The sequence below is a fragment of the Symphalangus syndactylus genome, chromosome 2 (assembly GCF_028878055.3).
Source record: "Symphalangus syndactylus isolate Jambi chromosome 2, NHGRI_mSymSyn1-v2.1_pri, whole genome shotgun sequence".
Taxonomy (NCBI): Eukaryota; Metazoa; Chordata; class Mammalia; order Primates; family Hylobatidae; genus Symphalangus; species Symphalangus syndactylus.
The window spans coordinates 11,029,889-11,046,583 of NC_072424.2; the positions used below are offsets into that span (position 1 = coordinate 11,029,889).

General features: G+C 42.5%; 1 protein-coding gene across 9 annotated transcripts in view; it reads right to left on the reverse strand.

Annotated features, from left to right (window-relative positions):
• The window catches only part of DOCK1 (dedicator of cytokinesis 1), a 556,524-nt gene that overhangs the window by 63,953 nt on the left and 475,876 nt on the right, over positions 1 to 16,695 (reverse strand). For 7 of the 9 annotated variants that reach the window (XM_055245699.2, XM_055245682.2, XM_055245663.2 and 4 more), the window contains 5 exons: positions 12,826 to 12,911; positions 12,478 to 12,634; positions 6,549 to 6,589; positions 5,302 to 5,392; positions 1,758 to 1,877 (listed from right to left, as the gene is read on the reverse strand). In XM_055245699.2, coding sequence (XP_055101674.2) covers positions 1,758 to 1,877; positions 5,302 to 5,392; positions 6,549 to 6,589; positions 12,478 to 12,634; positions 12,826 to 12,911 — 495 coding nt within the window. The remainder of the gene's footprint in view (positions 1 to 1,757; positions 1,878 to 5,301; positions 5,393 to 6,548; positions 6,590 to 12,477; positions 12,635 to 12,825; positions 12,912 to 16,695) is intronic. The other 2 variants (XM_055245672.2, XM_055245650.2) reach the window with 1 other exon arrangement.

Sequence of the window (16,695 nt, forward strand, 5' to 3'; positions counted from 1 at the left end):
ACGTAGAATCAGTGGGAGCCTGAGCTTGTTTTCCTGCAACTAGATGATCCCATCAGGGGAAGATGGGAGACAGTGACAGATCATCAGGCATTAGATTCTCATAAGGAGTATGGCACCTATATCCCTCACACGCACAGTTCACAATAGGGATCATGCTCCTGTGAGAATCTAATGGTGCTGCTGATCTGGCAGGAGGCAGAGCTCAGGTGGTAATGTGGGCGATGGGGAACAGCTGTAAACACAGATGAAGCTTTGCTCACTCACCCGTTGCTCACCTGCTGCTGTGCGGCCTGGTTCCTAACAGGCCACGACCTGTACCAGAGGCTGAGGACCTGGGGTTTGGGGACCCCTAAACTACAGGACTGGGTGTGTAATTCACAGAACATCTCCGATCCTTATTTCCAAGCAGCCTTTGGGAGCCCATATGCCATTCTGAAAACTTCAGACTTTCTTCCTGTGTCAAGAATGGCAGGGACAAATAAAGGATGCAGCAACGCTTACTGCGAATGTGAGCAGAATCCCAAGCTCGTGACCACGGGGACTCTGTTAAGTCATTGTTTTCAATGGGGTTTGGTTTACGTCAACAGCCACAAAAAGGGGCAGCCATCATCCCTCCTGGGCATCAGTGCAATTGTGGGTAGGACTGTGTCCCCAGAAATATTTGAAGTCCTAACCCCTAGTATTTCTGAATCTGACCTTATTTGGAAACAGGTATTTGGATGTAATCAAGGGAAGATGAGGACCTGCTGGAGGAGAGTGGGCCCTCATCTGACTGCTGGTACCTCCCGAGGAGAAGGAGATTGAGACAGAGTCGCCTGAGGAGAAGGCCTGTGATGACAGAGGCAGGGCTTGGAGCAATGTGGTTACAGATGACCAGTGCCAGAGACCGCCAGCAACACACGCAAAGGAAAAGGCACAGGGCAGATTTTCCCCTGCAGCCTTCAGAGGGGGCGGCCATGCCAACACCGTGACATCAGGCTTGCAGCTCCCAGCACTAAGCTATGAGAATACGTTCCCGTTGTTGAAAGCCACCCAGTTTGTTCTATAGCAGCCCTAGGATGTGAACGCCGGTACCTTCATAAAGTGTGCTAGTCAGTTTTCTCAAAGGAAAAAAAGAAAAATAAAACAGGTTCTGAAATGAGTTAGGAATCTTGATGAAACCAAAGAAGAAGTTCCAATGTCACTTCGGTGGCAGGTTTTAAAAACTTCTGAAACTGAAACAGCTTTTTTTTTTTTTCTAATAGTTATGCATATCTGAATCACAAAAACTACAGTGATCAAATATAATACTGGCTGATTAAAATGACAGCAGGTTTCCTTTTAGTGGAAGTCAAGTGGAATCTATAATTTTGTTTAAGCCAATTAAACTAGAAGCCACCAGGATGGAGCAATATCCATCCTACCATGGGACTAATTCTTCCGTGACAACAGAAAAATGCAGGATGTCAAAGGAATACATTAGCTCTGTGGGCACAGAAACACCTCCGAATCACTGTTCCAGACTTAGTTCCCTCTGGTAAGGGTTATAAAAATACTTGGTGCTTTTTTAGAGCATCTATAAAAGGGCTATTGATTTTGCTTAAAAAAAGATTTCTACTTTTAAGTGCAAGCTGAAGGAACATGCATAAACATTTCAATATACAATTTGTAACAAATTTCTGGTTCTGCAAAAATCACATACTAAAAAACGTGTTTACAATGCTGCAGGTAGGTGCACGGAAAGAGGAAAACAAGGACAATTGCTTTTTGTATTTTACCTTGCCTTTGTCGAAGTAGTGGATGATCTCCTGGTAGAGCTGCTCCTTCAGCTGTCCCTGCGTGGTGGCCTGATACCCGTCCCGCTGGGTGAGGTGGGCCACACACACATCCTCCGACCACTAAGGGAGAAGCAGAGCATGAGCGGCCCCGAGGTGGACACATCCAGGGACATCAGAATGGTGTGAGCTTCACATTGGACACGTGTGTGGGCTGCGGTTCTGGAGACACATGTGGCTGCTGTCAACAGGCTGGGGATTGCCAGGGCAGAGCCTCTGTCCGGACATACCGACAGGCATAAAAGACATGGGGGAGGCAGAGCTGCAGTGGGGTTCAGACAAAAGAAAAACCCAGCAGGTTCTGGAAAGCACAGAACTGGCAGCTTGCAAATGACACCTCCTAACATCCCGGGACAAATCAGGAACCAGGTGATCCAGAGCCATCCCAAGAGCCGCAACCCAGGGCTCTGGTCTCAGTGCTGCCTGGGTTGGCATTTTAATCAACAGCAAAGATGGTACATGGAACACACAAGTCACCCAGAAAGGGACTAGAAAGGCTGTCAAGCTCCTTAAAGATGGGGAGGTGTCTTTGCACCATCAGCCATAGGCAAGGTGCTGGGCACAGAGTCAGGGCTTGGCCAGTATTCCTGGAAGCATTGGTGCAGTCGGCGTGTGAGCTGAAGATGCACGAGGAGACACGCCACAGGGAAGGCAAGGCCACCTGACAGATACAACGTGTCAGCTCCTCAACTTGGGCTCAACACATCAGTGGCATTAAGTATAGGGTTCAATAAAATTCAGCAGCTATTTGATGAGGACCTGCTGTAAGCCACAAACTAGGTCAAAGAGGAGGCGGAAGATGCCTGACCCCCAGGATGGTGCGATTCTACATTAGAGAATAATGACACAGAACAACACTGCGTGAGCTAGGACTGGGCCACTGCACTCTAGCCTGGACAACAGAGCAAGACCCTTCTACTAGAAGAAGAAGAAAAAAAACAGAACAAGAAAAAGAACACTGCGAAAAAGACCCCACGGGCACCTAAGGGCAGGAGGCAAGTGCTCCCACTGGGCAGCCTGGAGGCTCACGGGAGGACACGGTGAGCATGGGCTTGCTTATTGCTGGCCCTAGGAGAGGCAGCTTGACCCTGTTTTCAGCCAGGCCAGGGAGGGTGCTGCAAAGGCACTAAGTGGGAAGCTGGGGTCCGGGCAATGGGGCAAGGCTCCGTCAGCTGCTTACTGTCTTAGCAAAGGTCCCGCCCTACTTTCCTGAAACCACGGGCTGGGAAGCATCTCCCGCTGGACATCAGGGCTCCCAGGCACAGAGCACGGGCCCTGTATGGCTCTGCCCTTCCAGAAAGGTCAGGCAAGAGTGAGAAGCCTTTAGGTGGTCTGCAAGATTTTTCACCTTAAAACTGAACTTGCATATCTCCATCACAATTGGACAAACTCTTTAACTTTGAAGTTTGTACAACATAATTGGTCTACTTTTATTGGAGGATGGAGAATAAAAGTAAAACTAGATTCTGAAATGTAACCACAACAAAATAAATTAAGAACAAGCAAGTTCATAATCCAAATGACTTCCTTGCATTTTTAAATCACTTTTGCAAATGAAAACATTGACTAGGGAAGCAAAAATCCTCTCTATCTTCTACTTCCACATGGAGATGTAATAATTTGATTGCTAGGTGAAAAACTAAACTTTTTATTGCTCTTGGTTTTAACGAAAGATATGCCTAACCAAAAAAGAAGATTCTATTTGAGGATTTTCAGTTAACAATAATATATCTGTCATACTGAAGAATTTTCACAACACAAATCATGTTCTTTGGTGAGTTGATCAACTAGCATGAATTCACATTTACAGTAATATCAAAACATATTTAGAAAAAATTGCAAAATGTAATGGGGCAAAAGATATGGAGAGAGATTATGTAGCATTCCCCATTAAACTGGAAAATTCAGAAGCCCAGGGGAAATGGTAATGCAATTGGGCCTGTTGATTTGAGTTGTCAAACAAACCATCATGCAGTTTGTAACAAACCCATCTGTACTCAATAAACCCAATGATTAAACAAATGATGTTTTTATGCACATATATATGTTTTACATTCACACATGCATATAAAAGTTTACGTTCTATGAGAGACAGAGTAAGGGTTGAGTGAGCAGTTTGTCAACCCCATTTTAATTTCCCTGGGGTAAAAGAAATATCTGCACAACTGCAAAAACACCTTGTTACTGAAATTTGAGTTTTGAACAAATGAAGGCCATTAGAATTCATAGTGGGATAGCTGGTATCAGATGTACCAACTGAAATTTCCAACCTCATAAATTATGCTCCTTGGGAGAGCCTTATGTGGCATGGGGCCAAATGGGTCCTCAGACAGCCAGCCTCAGGAGGACAACTGATGAGACCCCTCCAGACTGAGCTGAGCTCTGTGTGTTTTATTTGTAACAGACACTGCTGTTTCCAGGCAGAGGCAAATTTCCACACCCAAATGTCTCTAGGGCAGCCTGTGTATATTTGTGTCACAGAAACTATCAGAAATTTCAGGATCGGGCCAAAGATGGAAGAGTCTTACCAGAGTTTTACTCCATAACACAATGTCTTCCTTAACTCCTATTACTTAATTGACACTACTGAATGCCCATTTAATGTAATTGTCTCTGGTTTTCTTTCATTACATTTTTGATTTTTGGGAGGCTGGCCTAGATTTGGAAACATGACTCCTTGAATGAGCAGTCTTTGTGGAATGCCACCAAACTAAATCCTAATTCTTGTAACTGTTCTTATCCAGTTCATAATTTTTCAAATTTTTATAAGGATGTCATGAGCAAGATCATCTAATAACTTGCCGAAGTTGTGAAATATAAAACTAGAGGCTGTACAGCAATTTATCCATCCATCCATCCATCCATCCATCCATCCATCCATCCATCCATCCATTCATCCGTCACTGTAAACAAAGAAAGTCAATGTCTGAAGCTATCTGAGTAATAAAAGAACCACTAAGAGTAGACAGTTGTCATGCCAGACTTGTGCTAGGGGCAACATTCTTTAGAAGAATCAGGCAGAGAGCACTAGCAGGAGGTCTCAACGTGAACTGATAGAGTGAAAAGTCATGATCTGGTCCCTAATTCTTTACTAAGACAATTAGGGGTATGTCTCATCCTATCTCTTAGCTGTTCTACCAGGAAAATTCCTTCTTGATATTGTTCTCCACCATCCTGGAGTCCTGTAGTCCTGAACAAGGAATTGTAGAATCTCTAACTTGCTGTCAGCTCACAGTCAAGTGATGGGAGTTTACAATGCTCAGTGATCACCTGCTATGACATCTAATTAAATCTGCATTCAGTAGGGACAAATCTCTAATCAAAATACTTCCTAAATATTTTTGTTCATATCCTTGCATTTATTTACTCAATTTCATAAAACCTTAAGTTATAGGCCTACTAAAATTTGCCACGGAAAAATACAATTCTGAATACTCTTAGAATTTATAACAATAGAATCATCAAACTGACTGGTAATTGACATTACCTTAAGAAGCTTTGCATGGAGAAGCAAGGTGTAAGCCGCTTCGGTGTAGTTATCACACTCCTTGTGCAGGTCACAGAGCTTGTACAAATACCTGAGACAATAAAACAGAGGTATGTCCTTAAAATGTCACTAAATAATTTGTATTGAGGATTGCAAGAGCTAAATTCTATGTTTAACAGTAAATCACGGCTACACTTTCTTTTTACAATGTTCATAACTCATAATGCCTTAAAAACTTTTGGTATAGAAAGCACTAAGAAAAACTCAGGAAAAAAATAAAGATGATACACAAAGGTAGAATTTTCCTTCAAATTTTTCATTCCTTTTCATTTTCCCTTAAACATTTTTAATGAGACACACAATGCTTGATTGTGATTTCCTTGCATTTCTACTGAGTCCAAATGCACAAAAAACTCTGTAAAAATACAAATCTATCAGAATAAAGAGCTCCGATGATTACAGTCAATGTGATCAAAAGAATTTCTTTGCCACAAAGAAATAAAGGTAACTGAGTTATTAAATTCACATAGTATGTTTTTAAAAAGGAGAAGTAAAAACAATCTTAGAAATAGAAAATTAGACAATCACACTCGGTGTAATAAACACATCACTAAACACTCATGCTGCGTAGGTTACATCCTTCTCCTAGTCTCCAGAGTGGTAATCTTGCTGATTATTTGACACTAGACTTTAGAAGTAACCAAGAGAGAAGGGCTCAATCACAGTCCCTCATTCCGGGGAGCAAGGCGAGTAGGGGAGCAAAATCCAGCGGGCAGTGTAAAATGTTTCTCTTCTTCATGGAAGAAAGACATAAAAAACATGGGACTATGGCGTCAGTTAACTAAGAGCAGACTGAAAAATTATAACTCCCCTATGTCTGGTAAAGTTATAACTGGATTTCTCACTGGATCATATAACTTACTGTGAAACATTAAAATTTATGTGCTTATCTTTTTGCAAAAGGGCCACATGAGTTGGTCAACAGGTACAAAACACTGTGAAACAATTATTTATAGTTTTGCTTCTGAGTTGGCTAATGGTGACCACCAGGAACTCTGCACTGGTCTGGATAAGCTACACAAGAGCTGAGAATGTATCTGGGAGCTCCACCAAACTCTACCTTATACGTTTCACAATTTTCTACAAAATAAACCTTTGTGGCTATAACACATTTCTTAGCATACGTAAACATACAACATATATTATTATTTATAATTAACATGCAGACAAGCGTGATGCATACGTACCTTATATACATTTCTTCTCTTTCAATTTCTTTGTAGAAATTCTGAAAAGTTAAACCATAATACTGTTTTAAGAAATCTGTTCCACAAAAGGTATCACATGCACAATAAAAATTCAAGATACTTCGTCTTGTGTCAAACACAGCCAAATGGACCCAGCTCTTTGGATCGGAACCATAAATTCACATAAATTGCAAAACCATCTTCCACGGTTCTTCACTTTTTTTTTTGCTAGTCAAACACAATTACATTTCTACACTGAACACTGTGATGACTAAAATCAACTTCTGTCCCTTGAAAGTCACTTGTCTTTAATTAAAACAAGGTATTGCCCAAAAAGACATGAAGACATGATATCTTAGCCATAGTAATCTCATTAGAATAAATGACTACATAAATAAATATCCCAAATTTGGGAATAAGCAAATAAGCATCCTCAACATGATTTTAAGCTTTCTGGGTCCAGCCTCAGCAAGAGCTACAAAAAGACAATATGATAGTACAGACCCGAGTTATGCAATACACTAGCCAGTAGCCACATATATTAAAAGGTAAAGTAAATTTAATGAACACTGAATAAATAATTCACTTCCCCAGCTGCACTTCACATACTTGGAGTACTTAACAGCCACATGGGGCTAGTGTTACTGTATCAAACAGTGTAGACACAAGACACTTCCATCATCCCAGAACTTTCTGGTAGACAGCACTGTTCCAGGCAGACAAACCTTCCAAACCACGGTTAAAAGTTAAGGGCTGCCTCTGAAAAAGCCCCCTGTGCATCAACACCGATGGAGAAAGCTTAGTTAGTAGATTAAAACCAATGGATCATTTCTACATATTTACTGGAAAATATGGTCTGGTTGAGCAATTACATTTCTATCAAAATTGTATTTCTTAAGGTGAACATCTCCATAAACACTTTAAAATCTTTTTCACACAGGAGCCACCAGAGAGGCACAGAAGTCACCTCACAAGGCCTAAGGTAAGGAAACATCAGAGTCACTTTCAATGTGAAATTTAGCACCGAAAAATGACGTTAGCCCTCTAGAATCGAAGCCCGAAGTAACTAGTGAATATCACCATTACAGAGACATACAATTATTCAAGAAATGGCATGGGCTCTTTAATTTCATGAGCAAAACCCAGCATTGCTTCTACAATTGATGTGTCTGAAAAGAAATGATAACTAAGTCTAGAAAATAAGCGGGAGCACATTTAGAAAAATGCACCAAGATTTTCAAGTTTTGTTGCCTCTGACACTTTAATGTCCTCCAGTTCATATAACACGGCTCGGTAATGAGGATATTTTCAGCTGACAACTCAGCGTCGCAACAAAGAGAATCTGCATCAAAGGCAGAGGATAAGCCCTTCATTTCCAACTCAAACTCGCCAGTATTTACAAGCTACGGTTTCACACCATCCCCTTTTGTACTCGTATTTTTAATCCTTTCTAAGGTTTTGATCATTTTTCTTTACAATTTCACAACGGGAATATCATGCGACCTTCATTCCTCTCTCGGAGATACGAAATGTCTTCTATTTTCTGCCTGTGCTGAGTCCTGTTCCCTTCCTAGGACTTCAAAACCTCTCCACAACCGAAGTACACTCATCTCCAATCCCAATTTCTATATAAAACCTGTGTGTTTCTTACGTAAAGGTTCACGCGGTGCTCCCACTCCTCCTGGGCTCTGCGGGCAGCCTTGTCTCTCAAGTCCCCCCACACCAGCGCTGATTGACGTCTGTGCCAAGCTTGCAGCTCAGCTCGCAGAGGAACCCCATTGGGACCGGCCCCTCAACTCCAATCCACTGCTAGACATTGATCTTTTAGAACGCAGACATCTGCATTAAATTTCCATTTTGGACTAAAACAGATACCAAGATTTTAAAAATACTGGACCCCACTCTGCATTTAATTAGCCTTGTCAAGGGGCCATGAAGAGAAGTAACCAGCATCTGCAAAGTAATGACGAGTCTATCAGTCTCAGAGATGGGACGTGTGGATGACTGCACAGAAGCACTGACACTCAGCAACATTAGCGACCAATAATTAAAGATGCTCGATTATGAGGTGTCAGTGAAATTCTAGTTAAAGAATTACAAATACACATCCAAGATCCAACATACATGCAGACATCCTTGCAGGAGACGTCCTGGGGACTTAGGTGGCCAAGCAGAGTGACTGCTGCGTCTCTTGCTTTTTCATTTTCTTTTTTCTTTTTTGTTTTTTTTTGAGACAGAGTCTACCTCTGTTGCCCAGGCTGGAGTGCAGTGGTGTGATCTCGGCTCACTGCAACCTCCGCCTCCCGGGTTCAAGCTATTCTCTTGCCTCAGCCTCCCGAGTACCTGGGATTACAGGCACCCAACACCATGCCCAGCTGATTTTTGTATTTTTAGTAGAAACGGGGTTTTACCATGTTGGCCAGGCTGGTATCAAACTCCTGACCTCAAGTGATCCCCCCTCCTCGGCCTCCCAAAGTGCAACAGGCGTGAGCCACCGCACCCGGTCCCATTTTTGTTTTTTTAAGGGCAAGAAAACAGGACATGAAGGAGCCTACACAACTTACAATGTTCCACTAACTGTGTTTTGTAAGAAACCACGAAGCTGGTTCTAAAGGAAACTTGGCAACAGACTTAAAGAGCATTGGTAAATTCTATGTTCTTTATTTTACTAATTTAATTTTTTAACTTTAGGCTTCATTTCTTCTCAGTGACTAACAGAGTATATTTTATACATCTGCAATATGTATACATCTATATTCATTTAGAGATGGTTATACATATCCATCTCTATTACACTCTGTTTCTGTAATAAAAGTACCAGGAGAAAAGGGAAAAACTGACCAGGAAATTGAGCTGGGCAGTGAGTACCTATAGTTAGGACACCTCTCTACCTATCTTTAAAACTCTATTTTCTTGTTTCTCTTTATTCCACAGATTTATTTTCTAAATGAAAAAACTGTGACAGTTGGGATCCATTTTATCATCCCCAGGAAATGGTTAAGAGCAGAACACTTGATTTTTCATCAAATGATTCAGGACATTCCCATTTGAAGAAAGTTAATAACGTCAGATAATCTTGAGAACCCTGGGTGTGTTTCTTAGTTAAAACTGAGCAAGTGCTGACCACAGTAAAAGTACGTGGGCACTGAGTCTGGCTCTGAATGAAAGAGGAACACAGGTTCACATTAGAAACTGTGATTGTAGGTTTTATTACAAGAGCTTGCTTCCTGACCCTAGATTCAGGTAGTAACAGCCCATATTCAGAGCACACCACCATTTCTCCATTGTTTCATGTCCTGGTGAGCATAAGAGATCTTGCTTAAAACAATAGAAGCCTCAATCATCAAAGTTGGAAGATGATCAAAGTTGAAAAACTTATTGATAATTCTTCCTTCTGGGCACTTATCAGCCTCTTAGATCCCCTTAAGGATTAGAAGGAACACTATAAAGTTATGTCCATAGTAGGGAAGGATTTTGTAAAGGTCTCCATTTCTTTCCCATAGAAAAATACTGGTTCCTATTTCACGTCAATCACATTGGCACCATGACAATAAATTACTTTGAACGTTGGTCAGAATGCAAGAAGACAGTGAAGCAAGCGCCAGGTTCGTTTCTGTCTGTAAGATCAGACCAACTGACCTGGGGCAGAGCTTGCTGCTGTACCACCGGGTCAGTCTCCAGGTGAATATGAAGACAAACACAGCCATGGCCCAGACCTCAGGGCCAGTCATCAGAGGCCAGTAATTTCTACAGTAGCCTAAGACACCATGATGTATCTGCAAACATTCAGATTTTTCAAGCTCACAGATTCTTTCTGTGTCCAGTTGACTGATGAGACCATCAGAGGTATTCTTCACACTGTTACAGTGTTTTCAGATTTCCAGAATTTCTTTTTGATGATTTCTTTGAGTTTCTGCATAGTTTACCCATCTTCTTTTATGTTTTATCTACTTTTCCCATTAGAGCCCTTAGAATATTCATCATAGTTGTTTTAAATTGCAGGTCTGATGATTTCAAAACCTCTGCCATATCAGAGTCTGGTTCTAATGCCTGCTCTGCCCCTTCACTGTGTTTTTGTCTTTAGCGTGCATTGTAATAATAGGTTGAAAGTGAATATGATGGACTGGGTAAAAGGAATCTAGTACTGGCTCCAGTGGTGGTTTCTGTTCCTGGGCTTCCACTCTGTGGTTCTCTGTATCCTCCTGTTTCTCTGACTTTGGGGTCAGAAGTTTGTCTACAGATCTAAGAAGATGGAACTAGTAATTGTTGATTGTTTTCAATTTGTGCAGCTTTTTTTTCTTGTTGTGAGGACGGGAGTGACAATTTGCAAGCTCTTTACATTCTGGACCAAAAACTGGTCCCTTATATTTACATTTTTAAGGAAAAGAAAATTTGTTAGAGAAGTGTTTATCATTAGCCTAAACCGGTTGTCCGGCCATGGGATGAAGAGGCGGAGACTGCTCATGAACTTTCAGCTGTTAAGTTCCTCATGGCAAAGCACAGATCCAGCACTGATACCATAGTCGATGAAAAGTGAAAGCATTCCTTTTTGTTTATCTTTCTAATCCACACAACTCTGGCTTTTTAAAGAATGAATGATGTGTCATGTTCCTCCTGGCATGAAAGTCCATTTCCATGAGCGTAAAGCACCCACGAGTCCACACAAACGGTGGATGTGGCAGTGAGGGCTATGTATCCACATGTTGTTGGCGACTCTGAAATCCAGAGGCCAGTGGCTGGGCAGAGAAGGCAGGTAAGTAGAGCAAAGCAGGGGTAGCGTTTTCTTGCATTCCTGCCATGGGACAGGCAAGGAAACTCGAGGAAAGCCCTGCTATGGCCAGGAGTCAGCCCTTGTGTTTCTTTATAAGAGAAGCAGCGAAGGGAGAAGCAGATAGCTCTGGAGCCAGCTTGTGGGAATCACGACGCTGCTGAGAGCCATGAAGCTGGCCGGGAGCTGAGCTTGTGGTAAAGCTTCCCAAAAGCTCATTGGTACTAATGGATTTCCTGGATTAGGGACCACAATGACATCGGGAAGGGGGTGTCCACAGAACCCAGCTGTACCAGGGCAACAGCAGGAATGCAAAAGGCAGACAGATGGCAGCAGCCAAGGTCGCCCAGGCGTCTGCTCTCCATGGTGCCCAGATCTGGTTTCCTGTGGCTGCTGTAACAAATTACCATAAACCTAAAACAACAGATATGTTTCTTCTCACAGTTCCAGAGGCCAGAATCTGAAATCAAGGTGTGAGTAGGACAACGTTCCCCTAGAAAGCTCTAGGGGAGGATTCTTCCTGGCCTCCTCAGGCTTCTGGTGGCTCCAAGCATTCCTTGGCTTGAGACTGCATCTCGCCAATCTCCGCCTCCATCTTCACAAGGTCTAGCCTGTTTCTGTGTCTTCTCCTCTTTTGTCTCTTATGAAGACACCTGTCATTGGAGTTAGTACCTCTCCCCTCCCCTTGCAGGTAATCCAGGATAATCCTATCTGAGATTCTTACTTAATTATATTTGCAGGGCCTCTTGTTTCCCAATAAGGTCTCATTCACAGGTTGTAAGGACTGGGGGACGGATCTACCTTTGAGGCCACCATTCAGCCTATGTACTATACAGCATGCATGTATAATCTCCTAATCACAAAGCCTTAAGGCTGTAATCCATGAGGCACTACCTTGGCTGCAAAACACGGTGACTCATCATTCACAATGACAAGGAGAGTGATGTTAAAATGTCCAGAGATGGGACAATTTTACAGACTTACTCAGAGTGGACGACTTCATGATTCCTTCCCTGCAACAGATGAGGAAACAAGCAAAGGAGATTGTTCTGTGGTAGAAAGCTTTGTGGCTGACTGTCATAGATAAGGGCTGGGGCACTCCCCGCTTCAGTTTCTGATGTGCTGTGAAAACTGAAAAAACGTGATTAACCTTTCACTCACCAGCACATTGACGGTGCAGCTCATGCGGTTTTCTTTGTTCTCGTCGTGCATGATGGTTCTATAATCCAAAAGCCTTTCCATTAAGCGCACAACGAGTTTTACAAAAGTTTCTCCGGTTTTGGCGAGGTATTTGTGCTTCCTGCAGTGCTCCAGAAGGCTGAAAAATAATTATACATACCTTGTTAATCACACTCAGAAAAAGAAACTCAACGGAGGTGCAATTTGAACTATTTTCCATTATTAACACATTTTAATTATTTCTGGGCTACAAAGTTCATTGTAGTCTAATTACGGTCTCCCTGTCTCTGTATCTCTCAGACATAAATCCCACTGCTAATCAACACTTACATTTTATCAAATAACACTTTGTACTGTTCGTCTCCTCTGCCTCCTTCCACTTCATGATCCAGCTTGGTGATGATCTCATTTTCAAACTATAATTAAACAGAGGAAGTGTAAATAATCAGCATGGCGGGTATTTCATTTTATGACTTGAGTGTCAATAGAACATAAATCGGCAAGAGAGAACATCATAGACGGCTACCCTCTGCCTTTGAAGCCTCATTTAAGAGTTGCCAACACAGAACCCCTGGAGGTTTCTGATGATCCCCTGCCACAGGGGGACCTTTCATTTCCTTTTCTGGTTAATGGAGCCTGAACATGCATGTCCTGATAGCAGGAGCAAGAACCAGGGGAAGAAAGACAAGGAAACCGTAGGGGGAAGAAAAAAATCAAAGTGCAGCATGAAAAAAAGTCTCAAACTTCATCTCTACAAACACGTAACATCTAAAATAGCTCGTTGGTTCCTGAAATGAACAGATGGTGTTTCCCCTGCCAGTGAAGAGTTCTCAGCAATCTGAAAACATCCTAGGGGCCACTTAGCTGCCATTCCTTGATAGATCCTAGTGAAATACCTCACTCTGGCTGAAAAAATGTTCTAAAGAGCAAGAGGAGCAATGTCCCTAAAGATAGACCAGCAGGCACCTCAAGAAGGTCCATCTCCAGCCTATCCTCCATCCCCAAACTTCTGATTAAATTTCCTGGGAATCAGGGTGCAGAAGGGTCGCCAGTACCAGCTAATTATGTCTCAGATCCATGCTTTTAGAAAAACTCTAAATTCTGGGGGGTAGAAATCTCTAAAATGTCTTCAAGCATCTGATCAGCTGAAAAAAACCTCGATAACAATGGACATGTTTTCCCCATCCTCACTGCCCAGTTCCCCATCTCTGGCAGAGTTCATAGCCATCTCAGTACTGGGACTCCGGCCTGGTGACCAGCCATGCTGCAGGGGGCCCTGAGGTTACCATCAACTTGTGCCAGTGGCAAGGAGGGGCTGTGAGATTGTTCATTCCCATAAAGATGAGACATGCACACTCTCAACTGAAGGAAGATGGACAAAGGAAGAATTGAAGAAAGCTGAATCCAGGGTTCAGAAAGCAAGTACGCCACAGGCATGTATGCAAGGGTCCCCAGGATCTCTTTAAAGCCATGTCCAATCACCTGCTTTCTCAGGTAACAATTCTCAAGCTGCCTACTGTTATTAGGATCCCAATGGAATTTAAGCCGAGTGAGAGGAAAAATTTTTCTTTGGTCATTGCTCTAGCCAGCCCCAAAACCTCAAACAGTGCCTTTGATGCTCTAATGGAATGAATATGCTGTGTGCACATAAACTATTGAATACAGTTGGTCTTAGATCAACTTAGATTGGATAAAGTGCTTAGATTGGATAAAGCTGGAGAGGGCTTAATATGTCAGCAAAGGAGTGGTCTAGAGGGTTGATAAATCACAACCTGCATTCTTGGCCAAGCCAAGCCCAGTCGTGAAAACAGCTCATCCAGAGTGCCTGTGACAGACACTGTGGGCACCGGAGACTTGGGGATGCCCCTGCAGGAGCAGCTGACTGTGGCCCCCTGAGAAGCAATTAGCAAGGAGTAGTGAAACCCAAGGGGGGGCGGGGGGGGGCCTCAAAATGGACACAGATGCCCTGCCTGTCCTTAATCAGTACACACTGCCCAAAGCCACAGCTACAGATGAAACAAAGGCTTTCAGGGCTGGAGAGAAGTATTGATTCTTGCCTGACATCAAGGACTCAGCACCATCCCCAGAACCCGGACCTTAGTGAATCTCTCCAGTTTTCTTCTTGATCTTCTCCATGGTCTCCTCCCCCAAATAAACACTTCTTTTTGATTCTGTCTGGCCTAAGAAGTTCAGGGATTTTAGCAGCATAGACAGATGGTTCTATTGAAGAAGGAGGAATGAATTGCTTTAGATTTTTTTTTTCTCTTGAAATCTCACATTAACAATTTTCACTGTAAAATAACAACCTTTTGATACTAACCACTACTATCCTGCCCTTTACAGAAAAGAATTCTGCAAAAGGTAGTTCTTTTTGGAATCAGATACAAGGGAGATCACTAGGTAGTGGCCCAAAAGTTGGCATTTCAAGGCAGTCCCATCTTCCAGATGGTGCCATGATCCAGACAGACTTCAAAGATTAAATGCTTAATGAGGGCTGATGCTTCAGGACAAATAACAGAGACACAAAATTAAATTAAATTTAATCAAAACATGATTCAATTTCATGTATGTTGAATGAGTACAGACAACAAGAAAGGTACAGAGAATGCAGAGAAATGTGCCTTCTCCTGACATGGGCAAACACACAGGCATTTAAAACGCTCATCAATGGTCAAGCTGAAGGGATCTGAACGCGGAGTGCAGGTTATGAAAACGGCATGTTTTCTCTGCTTCCATGTAAATCTAGCTGTCACAAACACAGGCAATGAGGAAGCTACAGCCACCTAGGTATGCTGCTGATCAAATTTTGACTGATGAACTTAATGATTTCCAAAAAGGTGGATGAATGGTAAGTAAATCAACAACACAGCTGATTCTAATTTTACTAACCCTAGTCCAAACTAAGTAATTTACACAAACACCTGGCCACCCTAATCTGTTTATTAGTAAGGATTCAATACCACAGATCCACAGCTAGCTTCTAATTCCAGGATCCTCATTAATTTTTACAGAATACACTCGAATTGATTCGCTAGTGTGCTGTGAACTGTTACTATAATCAGAATTAAATGATCCTGTCCCACTAAATTGGAGATAGTACATTTGCTGATAGAGCGGAGCTGGTTTTATAAAAATCATGCTTATTATCTTCCTCATAAATGCACATTGTCTGGTGATTTGCAACAAGGTTCTCTATGGCTAGGATAAAATTAGCACAGGTTTACCGTGTTGCTCAAAAGGTGGCAGAGGCTCACTCACATAATAAGCAAAACCATTATATTTTCTTCTCTTTTCTGAATCACTAATATTGCTACAAAAATATTCACAGGGTGTCCAACTTAAAATACTGAACAGAGAGTCTCTGTCTGATACCAGCAGCCCTCTGAGAACATGAAACAAGAGAACACTTATGCATAGAAGGCCTTTCGGAAATTTGCTGTTAAATTGAACGTGATGGAGTCGGGGCTGTGCTCGAAGCGATATTGACGTCTTGTTAATTCAATTAACTTAAAAAGGAAACACTGCTTTTGCCACTCACTGCCACAGTTAACCATAGGCTATTGGCACCTATTTGAAAGATCATGGAGAGAAGGATCCCAGTAGTAGCTAATCCAAAAGCCAATTATATTTGGTTTGGAATGCATAATTTTTGTTTTGGGTGAGATTTACTATCCTTACTCTAATGCATCTATAATTTTATATGTCTATAATGTATAAAATCAGCCTGCACTTGCCAGACATCCAGGACCATGCTTCATACACCAGAAGAGCTCTAGGGTTCTGTGGGAGCGCAGCAGGAGGCTGGGCCAGGGTGGAAAGGTTTGCACAGACCACTCACCACCTTGACGGAGGGCTCCGAGATTATCAAGAGCTGGGTGAAATCTGAAATCTATGGACATGGTCTGCTAAGTACATTAGCAGAAGGGCTTATTTGACCCTTTACAAATAAACCTTAGTACAATGCTGCGCTTTGCCCAGAGTGCTCTAGTTTCTCCTGTATTTAAAGAAAAAATGCTCAGAAGATACTGCAGGCCAGGGCATGGTGTTCGACCACCTCCAGGTTTCAGAGGGCACCAAGGAATCAGACTCTCTCTGCCTTCTCTCCCTGGGACGGGGCCAATCTGATGAAACTGGGCAACCACACCTTACCCCCTGAGCATGTGCAGGGGGAGGTGGGCGGGAGAAAGTTGCTGGACTGTA